The sequence below is a fragment of the Sceloporus undulatus genome, chromosome 3, assembly GCF_019175285.1.
Source record: "Sceloporus undulatus isolate JIND9_A2432 ecotype Alabama chromosome 3, SceUnd_v1.1, whole genome shotgun sequence".
Taxonomy (NCBI): Eukaryota; Metazoa; Chordata; class Lepidosauria; order Squamata; family Phrynosomatidae; genus Sceloporus; species Sceloporus undulatus.
In genome coordinates, this window is record NC_056524.1 from 230,446,224 (window position 1) to 230,470,646 (window position 24,423).

General features: G+C 41.5%; 1 protein-coding gene across 5 annotated transcripts in view; it reads right to left on the reverse strand.

The window, feature by feature from the left end:
* Positions 1-24,423, reverse strand: part of EPHA4 (EPH receptor A4) — a 217,328-nt gene that overhangs the window by 21,913 nt on the left and 170,992 nt on the right. For 4 of the 5 annotated variants that reach the window (XR_006102924.1, XR_006102926.1, XR_006102925.1 and 1 more), the window contains exons 12-15: positions 17,939-18,000; positions 17,007-17,216; positions 10,015-10,164; positions 6,860-7,053 (exon numbers count right to left, since the gene is read on the reverse strand). Coding sequence is in view for 2 of the 5 variants with exons in the window: in XM_042458022.1 (XP_042313956.1) it covers positions 6,860-7,053; positions 10,015-10,164; positions 17,007-17,216; positions 17,939-18,000 (616 nt within the window). In the remaining 3 variants the exon portion in view is untranslated. Of the gene's footprint in view, positions 1-1,103; positions 1,222-6,859; positions 7,054-10,014; positions 10,165-17,006; positions 17,217-17,938; positions 18,001-24,423 lie in introns of those variants that run through there. The other variant, XM_042458023.1, reaches the window with a different exon arrangement.

Sequence of the window (24,423 nt, forward strand, 5' to 3'; positions counted from 1 at the left end):
TCCTTATCTTCTTCCGCCCCCTTTTTCCTTTTCGCTTCCTTTCTTCCATTTCTTTCCCCTACCCCCTTCCGCCCCCTTTTTTTAGTTCCCCCTCTCCCCCCCCCTCCTTTCCTCCCCCCTTTTCTTCTTGTTTACTTCACCACCCTTTCTCTCCTTCCTTTCCTCCCCTTCTGTTTTCCTTCCCCCCCTCCTCCGCCCTTTTTCGTTTCGTTTCTCTCTCTTCTCTTCCAATCATTTTTCCCTCCCCCTTCTCTTTCCCCGCCCCCCTTTTTCCCTTCCTTTTCTCCCCTTTCCTTTTTTTCCTTTCTTTCGTTCCTCTCCCCCTCCCCCCTAGCTCCTTCCCTCTTCTTCTCCCTTCCTCTCCTTCTTCCCCGTCCCTTTTTCTCTCCTCTTCTTCTTTCCCCCTTCCGCTCCTCCTTCCCCCCCTTTCCTTTCTTCCTTCCCCTTTCTTCTTCTTTCCCCTCATTTCCCCTCTTCTCTTTTTCTTTCTTCCTCTTTCTCCCCTTTCCCCTTCTTCCCTTCCTTTTTCTTCCTTTTTTTCCATCCCTTTCCTTTCCTTCTTCTCCTCCTCTTCTTCTTTTTTTCCCTTTTCATTCATTCCCTTCTCGCCCCTTTCCGCTTTCTTCGCCCTCCTTCTGTCCGTCTTCCTCTTCTCCCCTTTCTCCCTCTTTTCTCTCTTCCCCTCCCTTCCCTCCCCTCAACACCCCCCCCCCATCACCTCCTTCCCCGCCCCTTTTCCTTCCCCTCCCTTCTTTTTCTTCCCCCTCTTCCTCCCTTCTTTTTTCCCCTTCTTTGTTCCATTCTTTTATCTGGCTCGCTCCTCTTTGTGGTTTGCTGCCCCTGCCGTCTTTTTCCCTGCAGCTTCTAATCTATCACCCTCTCAACTGTTATACTGGCTAGGGCTGAGTGAAGTTACAATCTATAATTATGAGGACCACATTTGTCAATGCCTGTTTTAGACTAAAAGCATTCAATGCTCTGATGAGTGTAATGATTTGCAGCACAAAGCAAAAGAGGCGCGATTAAATCCAGATTTACCAGTTTTTTTGTATACCGTTGAGTACTTACTCGTGTTCATATGCACTACAGCCTCTAGGGTAGTAAGCTAGCAGCTGTGAAGTTATCCTTGTATCGCTCCATCTTAATAGCTTGGAGCCAATCTCCAACAGAAACTACAGCAGAGATTCAGGAGAACTTGGATCCAACAAAGCAGTATTAGGCCTAAGAAAATAAAATAACAGATTAAAAATATTGGCTGACCAAGTAGTAGTAATAGTATTCTTAGATTACACAATCATGTGTACTCAGTATACATGAGAAAGACACAGGATCCTTGAAATGGTGGGAAACTAAGTCCCATAAGGTACTAAATGCAAGAATTTTTCTTACAGGCCAAAAATTCCAGAATGTCTGGGACTAAATTCGCAAAGTCTGAAAGAGCACAGAAGTATTCACTATCTGCTGAAAATAATGTAGCACTGCAGTTATAATTCCAAGATTGTATATTTAAAACAATTGTCACACAGTCTCATATTTGTGGCACCCTGCATTGTCATACTATGTCTTAAGAATTTATGTACAGACACCACACTGAGATCTTGGTCACAGTAATATCAGGAAGGTGTAACAAATGTGTTACCATTGCTCACCTTGATCTGACCTCTCATACTTGCATTAACAGCCAGCAGCTGCATCAAGCAATGGAGGTCTAATTGTTGGGATCAGGTGCAGCAGGATGATGCTCCGCCCCTCCTGCATAAATATGTGTTGAAACAAGGAATGTGCTAGGGTCCTGCTTTTGATGGTTTCACTGCAGATCACTGGTAGGAGGGGTCTGGAGATATCACCCTTTTGCACCTGATCATCATCAGAAAAGACCTCTATTGCTCTATGTGGCTGCTAACTGTTAAGGTAAGTTGGAAGTATTTATGATCATAGCAATAATGTCATGATCCTGAATATGGAGCATGTACAGAGCCATAACTCTGGTTACCAATCTGTATCTGCAGTAAGATGTCAGCCCATACCTTGGCTTCAGGCTGTTAAGCAATTCTAGGGTAAGTTCACATTCTCACAATTTTTCTCCACAAGGTCAACCCAACGGTCCCCAGTGACACATTTGTAAGGAGACTTAATAGGTGACCAGGGTCCTCATGGATATTCAAACACAATACTCCTTGCCAGAGATTTTTTTTAAAAAGTGCTGTCATATTTGCATATACTGCTGTGACTTTTTTTTGCTTTTGGAAGGCCTAAGTTACAGGAGAAAAATTAAGTGCTTCAGGGAGAAAGCACTTAATTTTGAGTGTTGAGGAAGATTGTGACTATGTATAAATCTTAGGAGAAACGGTCAACTGGAATTAGGTTAGAAGTGCCTATTACCACAATGTCTATGATGAATAATGGCCAGAAAAGAGATAGCTTAAGGTTTATACACACTGGGGCTGATTTCGGCATTAAATAGAAATTACAGTGCATTTAAAGCACCACAAATGACGCAGAAAGGGTGAGTAATTGTGTGAATGATTATCACAGGCAATTGTGCAAATAAAGTGAAAACGGAAATGCACTGGCGTTGAAATACTGAAATTAAAAAGATATGCATTAATGCTTCTTTGTGACCACTTTAATGGGATTTTGTGTGACGTGTGAAATCTTTATGTGTAATTACATGATTTTCTGGGATATTCATGGGAAAAACTTAGAAGTGATCGATGCAAATAGTGCAGGATAATCACAATTAACCATCTCCAGAAAGTGTCTTTTCAATCTTGGTGGTATAACTGTACTATTTGATTCCCTCTGAATTTACAGAGGAACTCTGTTTCATCCATAAACAGCCCTAAAGGTCCTAATAGGAAGAAGAAAGAACACTTATCCCTGTGCTCATGCTATCTATTGGGGAAGGGGGAATCCAATTCAATTCAACACAAGAAAAGCAACAAAAACAACATAATAAAAATTGTGAAACTGTGTTCTCATACATATAGGATGATGAAATACAAACATCAGCCAGACATTTTACTGGGCAGACTGCGAGCAAACTAAATGCTGGCATACAAAAACAGGGACATCTGTGAATGAATCAACTTTAACAATCAATTCTTGACCAACAGGTGTACCAGGAAAGAAAGGTAGGCCTTGCCATTGGGCCTCCTAAAGGAACTGAACCCTCCCACAGGCATCTGACTCCATCCGGCCTCCGAGGGGGAGAGAGGGTGGGCCAATGCCACAGGCCTATCCTTAAGATACAGAGCCCTCCATCGTCCATCTGCCTGGTCCAGGCCTCAAGGGAGAGAAGAATGTGGACCTGATCCCTCCCCCCCACCATTCCATTCCCTTTTGTGTCGTGTCTTCTTAGAGTGTAAGCCTGAAGGCAGGGAACCGTCTAATAAAAGATTTTAGTGTACAGTGCTGTGTTAATTTACAGGCTATATAAATAAAATAAAAAATAAATAATAATAAATAATAATATAATAATAATAGCTTTATTTTTATACCGCCCTCTATCAATCAGGGTGTGTACAACATAAATACAGTACAATAACAATAAAAAATAAAAATACATTAAAATACCTTCTAGCCAGATCATCATTGCCGTCGGAGGGGGGGGCGAACTAGGACTTGTTTCGGGAAAGCTTGTTTGAACAGAAGGTTTTAGATCCTCGCTGAACTGTGCAGGAGGTGGCCGAGCGGAGCTCTATGGGCAGCATATTCCAGGGTCGGGGCCGAGATGGGAATGTCCTCCTTGCAGTGAGGATAGTCGTGCCCCGGGGACCCTCAATAGTGCTGCCCAGATGTTCTGAGTGTGCGAGGCGGATTGATGGGGAGAGTGGTCCAAGGTATCCTGGGCCAAGCCATAGGGCTTTATAGGTATAACCAACACCTTGTATTGCGCCCGGAAGCGAATAGGCAGCCAATGCAGATCTTTAAGTACAGTGTTATATGACTGGTCCTGGATGTACCAGTGACCAGTCTGGCTGCCATATTCTGTACAATTGTAGCTTCCGGGTTTGGTACAAGGTGCCCCATGTAGAGCGTGTTGCAGAAATCCAAACGAGAGGTTCCAGAGCATGTACCACCACGTTTCAAGGTCCCTCCAGCCCAGGTAGGGACGCAGCTGGCGGACAGCCGAAGCTGATAGCAGGTGCTCCTGACCGTCGCATCCCATGAGAGTTTAGGTGGAACGACGAGTCAAGGAGCACCCCCAAACTGCGGTACGAGTCCTTTATGGGAAGCGTGATCCCGTTCAGGACAGGTGGAACCACCGCCATCCCTGGGCCAGGTGAACCTATCACGAGCACCTCCGTTTTCTCTGGATTCAGACTGAGTCGGTTTTCCCTCATCCAGCCCATTACTGATCCAGGCACGCCACGAGAGGAGAGACGCCATCCTCAGTCACTGCATCAGTCGGAGACATAGAGAAAACTATTTGGGTGTCATCAGCGTACTGATAACCCCGCGCCCATGTCTCCGATGATCCCCCAGCGGTTTCATGTAAATGTTAAATAGCATGGGAGACAGAATGGCTCTTGAGGGACCCCAGTTTGTAGGGCCCTCTTATCGGAGCAACCGTCTCCCAGCTGCACCATCTGGAACCTCCAGAGAGGTAGGATCGGAACCACTGGAGCAACGTGCCCCCGATTCCACCTCTGCCAGGTGCTCCAGAAGGATACCATGGTCTATGGTATCGAAATAAGCTTAATAATAATAATAATAATAAATAATAATAATAATAATAATAATGGACTAGCATGGAAAATTGTGACTTTGATCTCTGTTTTTTGAGATATATGTTTCAGTTTCCCATACTGAACTGTGGCTTATTTTTATTTTCTTTTTTAAAAGAATGTGCAGAGCATATATTAATACAATTGCTTATTGTTTAACATGCTGCCATACGCTCTGATTTTCAATAGGCACCACTAAGTTCCTATCACTATCATCATTTCCCTCTTTTTTAAAAAAAATACTACTGTTTTCAATTATTTAAAATACACAGGATCAAAGACTGGGTGTATTAAAAACTATCTAAGTTATTGTCCAAGGTTATTCTCATCTTGAATGAATGCGCTTCTCATTCTTTGTGGTCACCACACCCCTTCTATAGCTGATATATTTTAGCATGCATCAAGGGAAAGCTATGTCTAATCATAAAGGCCATTCTGTTTTGTGGTACATTGAACAGAGGCACACGAAGCACAAACACACATCTTTTGATTTGCAAGTTATGCCTGTAAAATGTACTTGTGTCACCTGGAGGAAATCCACAGCAATATCAGATACTACACATTGCCCAGTAACCAAAGACGGGCAAAAATCTGCTAAACTTAACTAAAACGAATACTATTGGGGAGACTACACAGTTAGCATGATGCAGCCCCCCCCCAAGAAAAAACAACTGAGGGGCAGAACTGAGCATGGGCAGGTGGGTACACTTGCTGTGATACACATGCAATGAAAATGAATTGGAGGAATAGGATGACTGCAGTCTCAGAGGGTTAATAACCTGCCTATGGTGATGTGAACGTTACATTGGATTTTTGGCACTGGCAGTTGGTGGTTCCCACATGAGTGGAGCAGTACATCTGCTTTGGATTTTTAGTCTGAACTTGAAAGGAACTATCCCATAGTCTGCAACTTGGAGGGTGGTGGATAAGATCCAGCATCTTGGATAGCTATTTTACACTCTGGACTAAAACCTGAAGCAGATTTACTACTCCACTGACCTGGAAGCCATTGGCCACTATGAATTTTCAGCAGCTGAATTTGGTACTCTCTAGTTTTGTTCATGTTATCTCACTGAGAAAATGTGTAATAGTAGTTTCCCTCATAAATGTGCCTTTTATAGCATATTTTCTTCTTCCTTTATATCTTGTCTTTGGTTAGCAAAATCAATTTGTTCCTGAAAACCCATGACTGATTATGAATCTCAGGAAAAATTCCTCTGATTTAACAAGATACATACAGTGCCTACTTGCTTCCATTCCTGTTCATCTATCCATTTGTTTCATTTATTGAACTGCTCTATTTACTTGTAAGCTGAAATTCCAGCATGACAGTCTAGAAACAACTTCATGAATAGCCTCATTAGTAACTAAAGGTAGTACATGAAACCTAAAAAACTTTATTCCCAAACCTCTTATATTTGCTATGGGCTGCATTCTGGGAAGCCACCACTTTGGTTGCCCCTACCCCCACCCCCACTTTCCCAAAAGCAATCTATCTATCTATCTATCTATCTATTGATGTGATTGTGGCAACACTAAGCTGAACCTCTCATGGGATCTTTTTGGCAAGATTTGTTCAGAGGGCGGATTTACTTTTGCATTCCTCTGAGGCTAAGATGTTGGCTTGCCCATGGTCACTCAGTGAGTTTCCATGGCTGAGTGGGGATTTGAACCCTCATCTCCAGATTCATATTTCAATGCTCAAATCATTACACCACACTGGTTCCCTTGAAAAAGTCATCATTATTCACAGAAAGAATTCTCATCACCAAAGCTTTTCCAAATCCAGTGCCCTCCAGAAGTCTTAGACTCCATCTCTCATCATCCCCAGACAAGATCAGGCTGGGAGAGAGCTGGATACTTTCCTAGCATTTTGCAGAGCTGCCTATGTTATCAAAATGTTCAGGCCTAGTTAGACAAGGGAATTACTATATTTACTGAAGTATTACTTTTAGAATCCTACAAGAATCTTGCCTGCAAGAAGTGGCCTTCTGCTGCATTTTTTAAAAAGTTCTTGCTGGAGCTGTGAAGGAAATTTCAGTTTTAGCACAGAGGCTGAGGTGAGTTACAGCTGCCTGTCACCACCAATATATTCCCTCATCCATCATCATTAGGAAAGCACAGCTGACCTGGAGTTTTCAGAGCCTGTCCTCTTCAAGCTGTTGGGGTTGCGGATGAGTTTGTCCAGCATGTTGACAATCTGTCCAAATTTAGGCCTGTCACTCCGCTCCTTCTGCCAGCAGTCCAGCATCAACTGATGGAGTGCGATTGGACAGTCCATTGGGGGTGGCAGCCGATAGCCCTCTTCAATGGCTTTGATAACCTAACAAACAACATTTTCAGAGACCTGAATAATGTAATCAGTGGCATGCATCAAGGTACCCTTGAGTACATCTGGACAACATAACAATTGCATATTTAACCAGAATAAAAAAAAAACATTTTTATGCAAACATAAATAACAATTAAGAATTTGCATTATTAAAGGAAAGGGAAACTGGGACATTTTGTATGCACAGATGGTAAATATATGATGAATGCACATTTTAAACTTGGGACTAGAGAAAAAATAATTTTCCTTAGATTTCAGTTCTAAATCTCATGCCCTAAAAAGCATAATAGACATCTTTAAAATAGTAAATGGAGAAGGACATTCTAAGGATTGAATACGGCTAACTTTGGATTATCTCTTGGAAATCTGCAATGCTGCATCATTCATTAAGGTCTTTGTTACTCCATTGTCAGTTGATTATTTTGGATGGAAGTGACATCAGAATTAGATTTCCTGTAGCTGTCAATATATACCATATAAACCCCAGAGGTCAAACTGTATTCATGTTCCCTGTGTAATAGCTCAGCTCTGCTCCTCTAGCTAAGAACACCTGGTCCCGTCATCTCTTCGCCAAATCTGTCTCTCGTGCAAAATGAGAAGGGTAGTTGCCTAAGGCTGTTTTCTACTCATAAAGGCCAGCTGTAAACTGGCCTACCATGTCACTTAAAAGTGTGTGATTATACAACAGTATCTGACATGATCTGAAACCTGCCTGTATAAAAGGCACCATAAATCCTTCCATATGTATGGCTCATTATCACATGCTGCCTTTTTGGCAAACTTATGTCAAATGAGCTCATGCATAATCAAGGCCTGGTTCCTGACAGCTGGGTATACCTAGTTCACAACCCTTCACCCCTTCACAGTTGGCACTAATGGGCACTCTCATTGGTAGCCTTTACAGAGAGGAGAAAGATTAATTGGCCACACACATTGATTCACAGAATGATGGAACTGGTTTTACAAAAACAGTGACTGAAACACAGTGGCAAGCAATATGGATTCAGACTTCCATTGTCATTAGGCTTGAAGAATATTGTCTCCAGGGCTACCAGCACTACTCTATTCATGACCAACAAAATTAATAACTTTTCAAATCTTATTTGTATTCTGATTACAAGGAGAAAAGTATATACTCCTCCTCACAGCCACAGTCTGTCTTTATTTATCTGACAATCTGCATGACATGAATTGCACGGCATCTCATTTACTTTCACTGGTAAAAGGTGTCATAGCTACATCACTCATCCATTTAATCTGGATATTCTTCTTGCTCTTTTGTGAGAAAGATAGCATAAAGAGCACCAGCAAAGTTACTTCTTCATCATTGAATTCCATTTTGTCCTTAATAAAATCTCATTGTGTTTTTGGAAGTGCCTCCACAGCTTTGTTCTCATATTACCTATCAATTACTTTTGGTTTATTCTGAACTATAGTACTGGTCATCTGGTCCCACAGTGTCCTATTTTTGTTTTGTTTTATGGCAGAAGTCTACTTCAAGCTTGGGAAAGTCACTTTTTTGAGTTGTTATTCTCAGATTCCCTCAGCTGCTGTGCCACTTTAGTCCAAATAGTTTTTCTCCAAACTCTGTGCCTACTCAGACTATTCCAGCCTGAGATCCTTTAACAGTTAAAGTTTAACTGAAGATGCCAGCAATTGAGCTTGGGACCTTGTGCATGCAAAGCATGTGCTCTGCTGCTGAGCTCCAGGCCCTCCCTGAATATATTCTACATCTGAAGGAAATTAAAATGAAATCCCTTTTCAGCTTCAGTGCTATCCATATGTAAACAATGTTGGAAACTCTTCAGTTCTACAGAAGAAGGTGGGTGAGTCCTTGAACATTATTCAGCTTGCTACCTCTAACTAAAGTGCTCTGCATATCTCAAGACTGAGGAAGGAAGAAATGTTGTTCTGCTTATAAATCACAGTAAGAATAGTTATATCTCATTTTCACTGGACTGCCTCCCTTTGATTAAATGTTTTGCTGTGTTGTATTTCTCTTTGCTTTCAATACTCTTCAAAAAAAGCAGGAATTTTATTAATTCTGTCTTGGAATGAACTGAAGTAGTCCAGATGGTACAGTTAAAAGGACTTGCATAATTTACAAGGGGTCACTCTCTAAAACTGTTCTTTAATGTCCCCTCAAGGACATATCCTCTATTGTTATTATTGCTCAAACTATTACACCATCACAACAACAATATATATTCCAAATGAAATCCTCTGCAAATTGTTAAATATGAATTTAAATTCATGTTAGAGTTTAAAATACGAATGGGAAAATCAGTTTTGCTGATATAGTCTTAATAGATCTTCAAGTGAGAAACTGACATGGGTTGTACTGACAGACATCTGAATGTCTGAAAAGTTTTAAAAACAAATGTCCCCCCCACCATTTTGTGCTGTTTCTTTTAGCAGAGTTGCAACTTGTTTCTACCCCTGATTGTATACCAAATATGCATGTGCATACACACAAGCATACAGGAAAAAAAACCCTGCAACATCAATATTCCAGCCATAAGACCTTTCAGGTTACTTCATTACATTCCTATTTTTTGTTGTTTTTGGCACCCTGTATCTCCAACCAACACTCAACAATCTATGGCTAACCACCATGCTAAGTCCTTGTTGAGCTTTTTGGGGGGTATTTTTGCCCTGTTAAACAAACAAACAAGCTTCATTTATATACTGCTTCATACCACCTAAGCAGTGTCTAAACGGTTTACAACTGTAAGCTAATTTGCCCCCAACAATCTGGGTACTCATTTTAGCGACCTCTGAAGGATGCAAGCCTGAGTCAAGCTTGAGCCCTTTTGCTGGTCTTGAACTCGCAACCTTGTGATTTTGAGTGAGTGGTTGCAGTACAGGCATTTAACCACTGCGCCACCAGGGCTCCTTAACCACCCCAAAGTTACCAAATATAGTTTTCAAATGAAAGTAAAAGACACTCACGTCCTGATTGGACATATCCCAGTATGGCCTCTCTCCATATGACATCACTTCCCACATTACAATTCCGTAACTCCAGACATCACTAGCAGAGGTAAATTTACGATAGGCAATTGCTTCTGGTGCAGTCCACCTGATGGGAATCTTACCACCCTGCAAGTAAATCAACAATGATATTACACACACATACATACAGCAAACTCTTTAAATATATAAGTCACTGTTGTACATCAAGTAACCAAAACAATAAGCACATTGCATGAAAAGATGCCAAAATAGGCAGAATATACCATCATTCTCCTTTTATGTTGAAAAGGAATTTGGCAGTGGGTACATAGCAGGCAAAGTATCAGCTTTTTCCTTCATTTGTAAACCTTATGTTTGCAGGAAATAGTGCTGGAAATATGAAGCTAAGTATGAATGGTAGCTGGAAGAGTTAGAACCTTGTCATTGGGCCAGATTTTTAACGTTTTTCTGAGGGGGTGGAGAGCCTGTGATACTTCAGATATTGTTGATTTCAACTCCCACCAGATCCAATCAGCATGGCCAATATCAGGGGTGATGGGAATTGTAGCCCAACAACATCTGTAGGCCACAGGCACCCCATCAAAATCTTACATAATTGTTTTGTTTATTCACGTTACATACTTACATAAAATAAACAAGACTATAGAAAGTTACTTCACTTGCATAATTTTTATAGGCTGCTGAATTCTGTTTTCAAATGTATAATTTTGGATATCTTGGCATGGGATGCTTCCCCCCTCCAAAAAAAATGTGCAGACAACAAGCAAGTCTTGTGAGATGCTAGTGATGATGAAGGGAATGCCATTCATCTGTTTTCTTTAGTCACAGTGACACAATCAAGAAATTGTTCAGTGTTTTTCCTCCTGGTTCATAGCCATCCTATTTAAGACTACACAAGTGCAGCTAGAGGTTCATAAAGTGTAGAATATGGATTATTACTGTATACTTAATATTTAGATACTTGCTAGTAATGTAAGGAATTTGCTCATGTAAATTCACTTGTCTGTTGCTGCTGCAGCAACTGAGTGTTCAGCTCCTCAAAATGTCATGCTGTCAGCTGTGACCAGGGGCAAATCTGGCAGCATTTTAATTTATTGTGTTTCCCTGCCTTAATCCATGAGGAGAGACAAATAAGAAATATCACCATCATCACCATCACCATCATCATCATCATCTAGTGGGGCAATGAATCTGCTCCATGATTTTGTCCAAAGTTTAAAGTAGTTATCCAAGGTGTTCAATCCAATTCCCTAATGCATTTCTTTAAAGTTCAGATGGAAACAGACAGCAAATTCTCCACCATAAGACACATCAGCTGTCATTGGTTGATAATGCCTTCATCAAAACAACAGAATTTTGAGGTCTCAACATGTTGTTGTTGTTGTTGTTATGTGCCTTCAAATCAACTTACAGAGGGTTTTTACAAGAATTATTCAGAAGAAATATGCCATTGTCCTTATCTGAGGCTGAATGAGCTTGCCCAAGGTCACCCAGTGGATTTTCATTACTGAGCACAGGTTCAACCCCTGGTCTCCCAGCATGCTAGTCCAGCACTCAAACTACAATATCATACTGGTTCTCTGGCTCTGGCTCTAACTGGTCAACCACTTGGCTCTCAGCACCTACCTTCAAGTGTACTTCAGGAATGAAATACTTTCTTGACTGTAAGGAAAACTTTTGGAAGCTACAGTTTTGCAGTATGCCTGCCCAAAACCTAATCAGACTATTAGTAATTTATTATTGGCACCAAAGCAATATCCTCATCATTTTTGCTTCCCTGATATTAAAAATAAAGCTGCCATAGCTTTCTCCATTTCTTTTGTTGTAATGAATTGGTTAGGTATTCCTCTCTTTCTTCACGCTCTCATATGTTCACTATGATTCCAATCTGATATTGCCACAATGATTTGTAGACTTAGTATCAGTCTCTCCAAATGCCATTATCTCCACAACTGACCACTCATGTTGCCTAATTTGGGATTATTTAACACTAACACTTGCCCTTTAAACCAGATGGAACAATATGTATCTATGGAATGTTAATATTTAGTACTGAAAAATATAAAATAAAATCTAGGCCAACTGAGCAAAACTGTATGCATTTATCAAATAACATGTTAACACTGACATAGAAAAATTCGTTTTGGTCCTTGCCTAATTTTATCACAAGCAGAAGGATTACGTTGTAAATTACAATGCTGTGGGAAGCAGGATATAATGGCATTTCCTGTACTTTCCCAACCAGCAGATTTGGGAGGAAGCCAATGAAACATGAATTGTTAAAAAGTGGAGGGCAGAGGTTTAGAAGGGTCCCAAGAAATTAAGGCCCATTAGCTTAGCTCATGTCTCAGGTAACATTTATTGAAAAAAGAATAAATAAATATACAGAAGAATCACCAAGGCTTCCTCAAAGAAGTCCCATCTCACCAAGTATTTATTTGAAAATGCCAACAAAGATGTAGGTAGTGATAAGTCAATAAGTATTATATATATCAGACTTCCCAAAAGTCTTTGCAAAAAAGCTAAACTTAAGCATCATAAGGTAAGTTGTCTTATGAATCAATAGCTAGTGAAAAAGGAAAAAGAAGGCAGGGGTAAAAGGACAGCTCTCTCTCAATGAAGGAAAGTAAGCTGTGGGCCCCTAAGGATTTATTATGAATCTGGTGGTATTTAGTTTATGTATATATCAGCTAGGCTAAAGGGATTAGCACAAAAACAGAGCAAAGTTTGCAGATGACACTAAATTATTTAGAATGATGAAAATTCAATCTGACAGTAAAGAGTCAAAAAGAGTTCTAGAAGGTCATCCAGAAGATCAGTGTAAGTATAAAACAGTGCACAGTGGTGCAAAAAGCTCCCATGTTTGCACATTCTCAAAGGACAGGTCTATCAACACTGATAAGCCATGATGGAGAAGTTCAGGGGCTAGATTCAAAGCCTAGTTACCACCCAACACTTCTGCGGCAGATCATCCAGCTTTCCCACACCTGGTACTTTTCATATGTGTTAGCCTGCAACTCAGTCATCTCATTGATGGACAGGGATGATGGGGGTTGTCACCCAGCATCTAGAAGGTATAACGTGGAACGATGATGCTTTAATTCTCTGCCGGTAGGCAGGCCACTCAGTGTGGGGGGGAAAAGAAAATGCAAAGCCCTTAAGCAGTTCCTTGATTAATCAGTCTCCTTCAGGTATGGGAATTCTGCAGGCAGGGTGATGTCAGCATTCAGTCTTCTCTTCAAAGAAAACAACTCTTTATAGTGATCGTATGTGTGTGGTGAAACAAGGCAGTTGGGAGGATGGACACTTTATGTTAAAGAAAACTGACCATCTAGGATTGGATTTTGTTTTTTGTATTGCCAAATTTTCCAGGGGCAGGAGGGAGTAGTCCAGGTATGCTCAAACTCGTATGGGACCACATGTCAAATGACATAGTTCCTGGCCAGTTGGGAAGTGCTGGCCTCAATGGCCTATTTCACAAGTGACATGTTTTTCTCCAGCTGCTTTTTGTGCAACTTACATTTTCTCTAGACTCCCCAAATGTAAAAGAGAGATATTTTACAACTGAACATTGGTAACTAGAACACTGGAGTGCCTTTAACTAGAACACATGGAATGCATCCTTCTCCCAATTCCTCTCCAAACCAACCAATCAACTGAACTGTCTGAAATGAAGATGGTGTCCAGTTGCAGCAGCTTCCTTGAGATATGGCCTTTTCACCTAGTACTTGCTTCACAGAAAAGGGTTGTTTGCTTTTATAGTTAGTCCTTCATATACACAGATTCTTTATCCATGGATCCAAGAATCCACAGCTTGAACATATTTCAAAAAGCAAAGTTTGAATTTGCCATTTTATATAAAAGACACCATTTCACCACTGTCATTAATGGGACTTGAGCACTCACAGATTTTGGTATCCACAGGAGTGGGGATGGGGTCCAACCTCATCAGATACCAAGGGCCCACTATATATGACTTTCCACCGCCCACCCCCCATACCCTACTTGAAAACTTCCTGGAAGCATTTATGTGGCCACTGTCGAAAACAGGAAGAGTTTGGACTATATCTCCTCTTCTCTCAGCCACAGCCAGTACGTCCAATGGTTAATAGTTGATGCAGTCCAAAAATCTGGAGGGCACTGGGTTGCTGAAGGCAGGGCTAGACACCCATTTTGTCTGATCCCAGGAGGTATTATATGTTTACCTATGTGTATGTGTATATATATTTCACATACATGATGATAAATCTGTATTGACACTTTTTAAAAGAAAAATTTCCTAGCCAACCATCAAACTGTTCATAATGTTGAGAATACAGCTTTGTACTTTGTGTCACTAGCAACTGCAGAAAAGCTTGAGAAAGACATGAGCCCACATGCAGATTTCTCACACCCTTGGGATTTTGGTGCCTCTGGATGGCAGCCAAGGTACAGGATCTTTCATTTACTATAGCAATTAATAAAAGTACATTTTTGCCCACAAAAGCCATATGGTTAATTTGGCTTGGGTTTTTTCTTAAAAGAACAATTATGATCCGCATTTCCTTCTGGCTACTAGGTTATGGAATTCATCCAAATTGTCCTGAATAGTGATACTAAAAAGCGACAATGCACTATGATGCAAATTATAGATATTTGTTGCAGTTCTCTTGGAAGGGAAAACACTTTACTATACTTGTACTCTCCAAATTGAAAGGAAGGCTTTTCAGTGGTTTACCTCCTGCCCTTCTGTTTGAACACAGCTTTCTAGAAATCTGTCTTGGCTCAAAACTACACTGCCCTTGTTAGTGAGAAATTGCAGGGCTGGACAGCATTAAATCCTCACAAGGCAAATTGCCTTCCCCCTCCCAGATTTAATGAACTGCATGTTCATTACAGGGAAATGTGTGAATTAAACAGCACAAACTGAGTTTCCCTGACAATCTCTGTACTTGAGAGAACAGATGGAGAATTGCAGGCATTTAAAAGGAAAGCATCTAACAAAAATTACAAATCCACATTAGAAACCTTGTTTCTCCTTTTATCCTGATGTGTGTAAACTTCAAGGGTGTTTGTGATCACCAGGATATTGCTTTACAAGATGCAGTGTTTGCCTCATTAGATTTTACATGCAAATGACTAAAACCTATCTAGCAAAGTCAGACTAATAATGCCTATAAAATTCTATTGTTCTATACTTTTATTCAACAGGCCTAAATACATTCACATATATAAATGTGCATCTGGGATGTATATTGAGGTTAAAGGTTAGTAATTATGCTATAACTTTCTCTCTTCCTACTTTTTGCAATAAATAAAAGTATTTGTTCCTTTAATAATGGGAAATGACAGAAGGTACATCTTATTTGCAACCTGTTGTATCAGGGGTGGATAATTGCCAAGGTGAGGAACATTTGTACTTTTGTACCCACATCACCAGCCGCTTTGGTGCTCCCAATACAACTGGACCGATATCATGTCACTGACAGGATCATGGTCCTGCAATGCTTAATTGCCATGCTTGACCATATGTATGACAATGCAGGAAGATAAGGTATGCTATGATATTGGTGATGTTCAGAAAAGAAAAGATTGTGTATCATGTGCAGCCTGGGATAATGAGCAGATGTGTGAAAAGGAAGAATGAGCTGCAAATTATCACAGATAGTTCTTGTGGGAAGTTGTATTTTGATATGATGATGGGGGAGATGAGAGGAAGAGTAAGAACTGGGAAGGCAGTGTGTTTTGAATTGCTGACAAATGGTATAAAGATTTTTTGCAATGGGTGAACTGTTTGGATTCTAAGTATAATGTGTAGCTAGAAAAACCTTTCCGTTCTGACAACAATTATGTACTGTGAACTGCTCTGCTTACTAAATAAACCTTTTCTGAATCTATTGCTTGCATCCCTGGAGTGGAGTTAGTGACATTACAGTCATTATAGGTTTCAGGCTGGTTTTCCACAACTTTTCTTGCTTTATTTTAATTTTTAAGGCACTTTTTTAAAGGAACTGCCACATTTTCTGGTACTTTAGGACAATTTTGCCATTTATAAAAAAAAAGCTTCTGGGGATGGAGGGGCTTTAAGGGGCTTATGGAGCTGTAAAATGGGTCTCTGAGGGGCACACATTCCCACCCCATGTTAGATCTACACATTGCTCTGTGATTAACACATATGTAAATCTCGTTAGTTCAATTACTTGCTTTAGTTGGGATTGGAATTGAATTTAGGATAATATTAATACATTTCTAGAAGTATTGCTTGGGCACCGCAGGCCCAGGGGTGCCACAGGAAGTAAGCAATTGTGATAAAATGACAGAGATAAACAGGAAGAGACAACAGATAGATAATGAAGGATGAAGGAGAAAGAAGAACAATGGGAAAAGCCAATGGAAGAACATTATGAAAATAAACAGAATTTCTAAATAGGTACTAATCCAAAGGGAAAGGGAGAAGGCAATGCTAGAGAGTTTCCTTACTGATGCTGCAGCTGAAATAGAAGAAACCCTCTGGCTGAACCCAAAGGGTGCTCAACGATGGCTCCTTTTCATCCTGGAGAGAAGTGACCATTGGGGTCCCACAGGGCTCTGTCAATGGGCCCAGTGCTATTCAACATCTTTATCAATGATTTGGATGACAGAATTGGGAGTTATCAAATTTGCAGATGACACCAAATTAGGAGGAGTAGCTATTTCCCCAGAGGAATGGATCAAAATTCAAAATGACCTGAACAGACTAGAAAGCTGGACCAAAGCTAACAAAATGAATTTCAACACGGAGAAATGCAAGGTACTGCACTTAGGGTGGAAAAATGAAATACACAGATATAGGATGGGGGACACCTGGCTGAATGAGACTCCATGTGAAAGGGATCTAGGAGTCCAAGTAGACCACAAATTGAACATGAGTCAACTGTGCGATGTGACAGCTAACAAAGCCAATGTGATATTAGGCTGCATCAATAGAAATATAGTGTCTAGAGCCTTACCCTTGTAGTATAGGCTGCTTCAGGGTCATCTTCCAGAACACGGGACATGCCAAAATCTGAAACTTTACAGACCAAATTGCTGTTGACAAGTATGTTTCGAGCTGCTAGATCTCGATGCACATAGCTCATGTCAGACAAATACTTCATTCCAGAGCCAATGCCACGAAGCATTCCAACCAACTGGATTACAGTAAATCTGCCATCATTCTTCTGTAATAAATAAATATATAAATATAACATTTGCAATGGCAAAGAACATGCAACTCTCCCTCCCTACCCTAGGTCCCATTCCTTCAATGGCCACTGCTTCATAGTTTAGGAACAACAACTCTGGACCGAAACAGACAACCCAGGGTATGGCGTTTAGATATGCCATGTCCCCAAATTACCCAGAACCTGTGCTGGCAATTACATGCCAGCACAGAGGCAAAGGGACACTTTTTTCCATCCCAAATAGGAGCAGACTTTTCCCATGTCTATTTGGGGTGGAAGCTGGCCAGATTGGGGCCACAGCGTGTGGTTGCCACAGCCCTGACCTGGCTCTCTCAGGGGCAGTGTCATGCCACCCCTTTGGGGCCATTTGTTTTGCCCCTATATCTTTAAAACAATGTGTTATTATATTACTGAACTTTATTCTTTATCATCTAGTCCAGTGGCTTTTGTACTAGTTTCTTGGGATGTGTAGAATATCCTAGTTTTAATTAACGTACAGCAATGTAGGACTTTTAATGAATATTTTAATTAAACCTATTTCTGATTAAACATGGATTACTTAGGGCTTAGTATTTTTTGCTTCACCTCCATGTTACCATTCCACCCCTCCCAGCAGTTGCAGTAGAAAAGCACCCCAGTAACCATCTCTGAAGCATAATTTAGTCTCACTAGCCAGTAAAAATATCCTGCCCTGGTTTCATCATATTAAAGGTACATACCCTGAGAAAAGCATCCAAAGAACCATTCTCCATATACTCAGTTATGATCATGACAGGTTTGCCTAGAATTTGGAGAAAAAAGACAGAATTCATAGATGCAGAAGATTAAGAATTAAAAAAATAAATAAAACAACAATACCCAATCCAAAAAGCTTCCTACTTTGCTAGAATGTGCCAGAAAAGAAATAATGCAAGGCTGGAGTGTTTGAGAGCTCTGGCCAGAAGATTAACACTTTAGCTGACTCATTGACAAGGTCTTTAACTATGGTATACACTACCGTCTCCAGAGAATATAAGAATCCATAATTGCTCACTAAAGAGAAATGGCAATCTTGTAATAGACCCAAATACAGTAGGTCTATTTGCACTGGGAGTAATGTAAAGATAATTGCATCATTTGCTAGGGAATTTGTATGTCCGTAGGCATTTGGCTGAGAGAAATCAAAAGTTATGGTTTGAGGGATGCAGGCTGTCAGCTGTAAGTGGATATTCAGGTGTGGCATAAACAGTCATTTCCCTTCTATTTACTTAATTCATAGCCTTTATTTGGTCATGTAAAAACATGCTTCATCCATTTCCTCAAACTGAAGGAGGTATGGACAAATTAGTCAATGAACTCTCTTTACTGCAGAGACAGTCAATTTAATAAAAAAATATGCTCAGCTGAAAATGAACACTTGCTTACTCTCAGCCTATGTTAGACTAAGTATTATATAGTGAATCCTTTATAATTAAATGTTATCTCCTAATATATTTATTAATACATATTATCCACACACTAATATTATAAAAATAATTTTGTAAATATATTGCCCAAATCCAGTTGCTAGATCCCAAAAGGGTGGACCCATGAAAAGGATTTAAAACTGTTAGCTTACTATTCGGCCATTTTCAAAATGTCTACCATAGTTGGGACTCATAACTGATTTCAAAGCATTCTAGGTAACCTTCCTTCCTTGAGGTGGCGATGTGTCAGTGTGATTTAGAGACACATTCCCTAATCACTCATGATTTCAGAATGTGAAGAAAAAGGTAACCAAAATGGCTGAGAGGATGAAACAACTCCCATGTTTAGGTCATTTTGGCTGGAACATTTTACATTACAAAATGATAAATAGTATTGCAATAACTATGGATCTTCTTTAAGTAAACAGGATTTATTCCTGACCTGAGAGATCTAGTTTAGGAAAAAAATAAAATAAAATAAATTCCATTGAAGAAAGAGTATATATCCACCAGCGAGAACTGTTCAAATGTTTGGCTAGCAAAAACTGGGTTCCTGTGAAATACTTTCACATTGAAAAGCTCTTATAATTGTTTCTACATTAGCACATTTTTCACTCAGCAGGTTGCCTCCACTTGCAATTCTATTAGGAGCTCCTATTTCAGAAATAACTTGTTTTGATTAGAAAACAATATGCTAAGGAACATTATTATCCTGTAAATTCTGCACCTTTGGTTTTTTAAATTTTTGGTTAGGGACAGCTGGTTGAAGGTCAGTTTTTCTCTGGAATATATATGTTCATGACTCCCTTGCCACTTGAATCCAGTGCCAAACTATTCAGTTCTCTGGTCTCTTTCCACATTTGTGCATGCAAACTAGTCTGTCTGTGAATTGAAAATCAAGCATCTGTAGCCCTAACTATCTTATTTGCATTAACAAAGGTTTTTCTCTTCCTCACTTTCTATGTGTGCAAAAATCTAGTGCAGCTGCATCAATATGAGCTTAGCAATTCTGGCCAGCAATTCAAATACTTAAAGGCAAAAGGCTGTGGAAATCACTCTCTTGATATATGAATGTTCACCCCTCCTGATATTCATCAGTGAGAGTGGAGCCCACTCAGACCCAATCTGCATATTTCCCCCATGTCATTTACTCTTTGCAACTGTGACTAGAGTCACTTGACAGAACAAATAGATCTAAATGGGTTTTAATTAACCTTCTGCAATCAAAAGGTACTTTGTCAACTTAAAGAAATAAGACACTCCTCATTTGAATATATTAATGCATAGCTCCCTTCGTCTTTACACCTAAGCAAAAGAATGTTGATGTGATAGAAAGAAATCTATAGAGTCAAAGTACTTTCTTATCCTATTGGACTCTGATTTCTGCAGTAAGCTTGTGGTGGTCCCTTTCTGTTACTAGGCGATTGAAGGCATCCACTATCTCATGGACCTTGATTCCACTACTGTTCTAAAAAAACAGAACATGATTTTCACATTGAAAGTATGATGCACGGAGGCAATGATTAATCTGTCCTGATGGAACCACCATAGTATGACTGTAAAATTAACTGTATGGGAAAAATGGATCCAAAGTATCTACCTACAAAGTCTGACCACAAGCTCAGAGCTTGTGCTGTCATCCTGAGGTCAATTATCAAAAATGTTTGATTCACCATTAATAATGAATTAGTACTATTCTGTTCTCCACATTAACTCACTCACTCTCTTACAAACACACACACAACACATCAAAATGACCCTCACAATCTATCTTGTGTTGTAAGCTGAGAAGTCTTAAATGTACCCATTTATCACTAAGACTCAGTAAAGCTACAGGAAAAAAATTGAGATGAGAATCTGCTTATGCAACCCTGTTTACCAAATGGTGACGGGCTACAGCCTGGAGGTGCCTCTGTTGGTCTGCAGCAAAAACATAAACTTGAGGGAATAAGACAACAGAATGACTTGGTTCAGCCTCTCACCTTCTGTTGGGAATGTTAAATCATTTTACTGCAGTGACAAGTGCATTATGCAAATGCTATCTAGTCATTTATAACTGTTACAGCTGTAACAGCTTGGGGGTCAAAAGCCTCAGTGGGATTTCAATACAAAGATCCCCCTGTTAAGTCTCTGTTTCACTAAGGTGGTATGAAAATACAGCCTCTAGAGCAAAGAAAGATATAGCTTAATAAAAGAGAAATAACATTTAAATATAAACTGTTTATCTGTCAATTTACGTTTGTGTGAAACTTCAGGAGACCCTAAATGCTACAACCAAAAGCAGTTTGATTCAAAAAATTCACAAGTTTTTGTTTGTTTGATTGATTTTGTTTTTTTTAACAATGCCAATACTTGTGACTTGAAACATAAACAGTATGTCACTGTATGCTATTGGACTTTATTAAAAAGTGTTTTTAATAAATTCATAAAGATAAATGCAAAATTACAGAGAAAGCAAGAACGTATTATCTTTTTTCTCAGCCCACATATTATTTATTTAATATTTCCATTCTTGATATATGGCTAAATCCAATGTTCCACTGGAATACATTTCCAAAATTTCTTTCCTCCATCTTGTAGACCTCCATGCTGCCTGAAAATAAGATGTGGATAATTTCTCATGGATTTCAGGGGTGAATATGTGGCTAAAATAAAGAAGGGTTGCCTGGGAGGGCGTCACCACAATAAAACGCAAAGCCACATGTGGAGGAAAGGCCACAACTTTATTAACGCAAACAGCAGCAAAAAGGTAGGGTTGGCTAAAAGCATGAGTTCTGGATCATCTTACAACCCGCCGTTGTAGGATAAATGGCATGTCATATAAAGCAAGGCCTCGGGATGAGCTATAGAGGCTAGATTAACGCCCTCTCGTATCCATGCAACCCGCAGATTGCATTTGATTAAAGCCCCTAGTCACCGGGAAGCGGTGTCACGTTATGGCTCCTGCAATGATCACAACGTATGTCCTCACCACTCCCGTGTCCCATAGGGACTCCCGATACGGTGCTATGCAACCTTATAGACCATGCCTACCAGATCCAGAACCTCTACTGCCGCCACAAAGGCCGTTCCAAAGAAACGCCACCGCCAACCCTACCCCGCAAGCAACACCAACAGGGTTCAGAGAAGCTGCCAAGCCAGCCTGACCCATGTCAAAAACTATAAAGTCCAAATCGGCTGAAGCTGCCAACATATCAACGCATTCAGTCTGGCAGATGCACATCTGAAGAAATGCATAATGTCCATCAATGAAAAGCCAGTTTCCACCTCAACGCTGCTAGAGTAGAAACCAGTACTGCAGTCATCCAGCTTGGCAGCAGATCAGCAAATAACTGCAATGTTGGTGCTTGGCCCGAACCTGCAAGTGAATGAACTGAACAATTTGAAAATAAAGCGAAAAACAGTATATAAAGATCCAATGATCAAACATGCACATGTGAAAGGAAGGGTAATAGGGGTACCAACACGATCCAGGTAAACAACCACAGCTCAAACACAGCTAATTAGGAGCAGGGCCAGCTCCCCCGCTGTGAAGAGAGACAGAGCGAGGGATTCGAAAGGCCTGAGATGTGGGAGGGGCTAGAGGGCAGGACAACCTAGCATGAGGGCCTCTGAAAGAGGCACAAAGATGATTAAATTTGCACTGCGGGTGAGAACACTTGCCAACATTGAAATCTCGGCAAACAAAGCCCAGACTAACAGAGGGAGCAGAGCAAGTGGAAGAGGCAGGCAGCACAGCCTGAGTTCCAACTTCCAACAGCCAAATTTCGGAGTGAAGGTGATGCCATTGCTCTCTGGAATTCTGGGAAGCATGCTGGCAAAACGCCGTATCATACGCAATAGCTGCCGAATCACCAGCGAACTCTCTGGACATGCAGCAAATGGCTGTCTAGCTGCCAAGCCCGCTCAGAAAAGGCCATGACAATAACGGCCCTAAAAATGGTGAAACCTTCTAGCCAGTTGTCAAAATTGTGGTCAACCGGAGGGGAAAGGGGGGCCTTCTTTTTCCCTCTGGTAGAGGTGACCGCCAAAGCTGCTTGACCTGTTGGAGGAACCAAGCCAAAGACATCCACAAAACAGCCCCTGAGAATCAGCTTTCTGGTTTTGCGAGGTAGATGCGAGCCAGGAGGGCGCTCTCCAGGTGCGCAAACTGAAAACCCTTGTGCTTCCTGGTCAACCCAAACCCCATGAAGACTGGGTCACCAGGTACGATGCTTGATGGCCCAACGTGGCAGGCCTGGTGCCAAGGCATGCTCAACACAAAAGCGATCTCTGCCAGAAGGTAAAGGTGAATTGACAGCATTGAAAGCACCTTGGGCAGCCTGAGAGGAACAAGCCCGTCGAGTTCTTTTCTTGGATCTGTGACCTTTTTTGTGTCATCTACATCTGTTGGCACCATCCACATTGTCGAACACCTCGCCGTCCGAACTATAAGATGATGACGACATTGAGCTGGAGCTGGATGATGACACAACTCTTGAGTGCATCGCTGCCGCAGGGGTCTCGTCGCGAGCTTCCGAAGGAACTTGGCTGGAAGATGAGGCTCCAGAACTGTCAAGTGCCTGAAGTGAAGGAGATTCTGTATCGATTGTCTGACAGGGCGAAGTGGCTTTTGCAATAAGTTCAGCAATGGAACGAGACAGCTCTGACATTGCTGGTTGGGAAGAAGATGCAGCCTGTTGGATAATCTTTACTATGGAACGAGACAGATTGGCTGTCACCTCTGGAGATAGTAAGCTGGGATTCGACTGACTCGGAGGCTGGTCCTCATGAGCCTGGGCAGAGTTGGCCCCACTGGTGCCAGCCTGCCAAGCCGAAGCAGAAGGTCTCTGTGAAGAAGACAAATTAGCCTACGAGTGCCTGGGGAAGCCTGACTGTCCTGTAGTAGAAGGTCGAGATGAAGAAGCCGCAGGTGGCGGTTTAGGAGGCATGATGACGTCAACCAATATAAAAAAGCTCAGTGACAAGAAAAGGCAAAATAACTGCACCCACAGAGGGTAAAACAAAAAGATCTGCACACCCAGAATATAGCAACAGTAAAAAACAGTCTAGCCTGTTGAAGGGGAGGTGCTGGGAAGGGTGAAAGAATAAGGAGCAGAATCCTCCTAGGCCCCAGGCCTAAACAAAATGGTGGGTGCCACCGCAGAAAGGGTGAAAAAACGGCGTGGGGGAGGGGCAGAGCCCACCAACTACTGCGTGTGTCTGTGTGCCGCCACTCCCAACAACGCGCCACGGGGCGCCGCCGAAGAGGGGTCTCAGCCCCGAGGGGAGGAGGGAGCAAGCCCTTAGCCTAGCCTCCCTGAAGAGCTCGGTTCTGCACTGAAGCAGAGCCGAGCAGAAATGGTGCCAGAGAGGACGCCTCATGGCCTTTATATAGGCCTACTAGCAAAGGTGGGGGCCAAGAGGGGAGTCGCCCCGCCTCCAGGAGCAGCCAACCAATCGGCTGCCCTAGAGGACCGGGGCGACCATCAAGAGGAAGTCCCTCCCTTTCCCCTCCCGGCCAGCCAATTGGAAGCCTGCGTGCCCCAGCAAGGCATGCTGGGGCGCACCAGGTCTCCGTGGCGCCAGGCCCTGGTGGCAACGCAGCCTGCCTGGGGAATCAGGCAGCAGCCTTTCGTTCTCTACAATCTGTTAGTGGAAGTGCACCATTGGGACATCCCAGATAATTTTGTGCATCACAGCTCCTTAGGGTGGGTTACAGACCGCCTGTTTGGGGCGGGCTGCACCCGCCCCTTTCTCCGGTGTATCAGGGCCTCAGT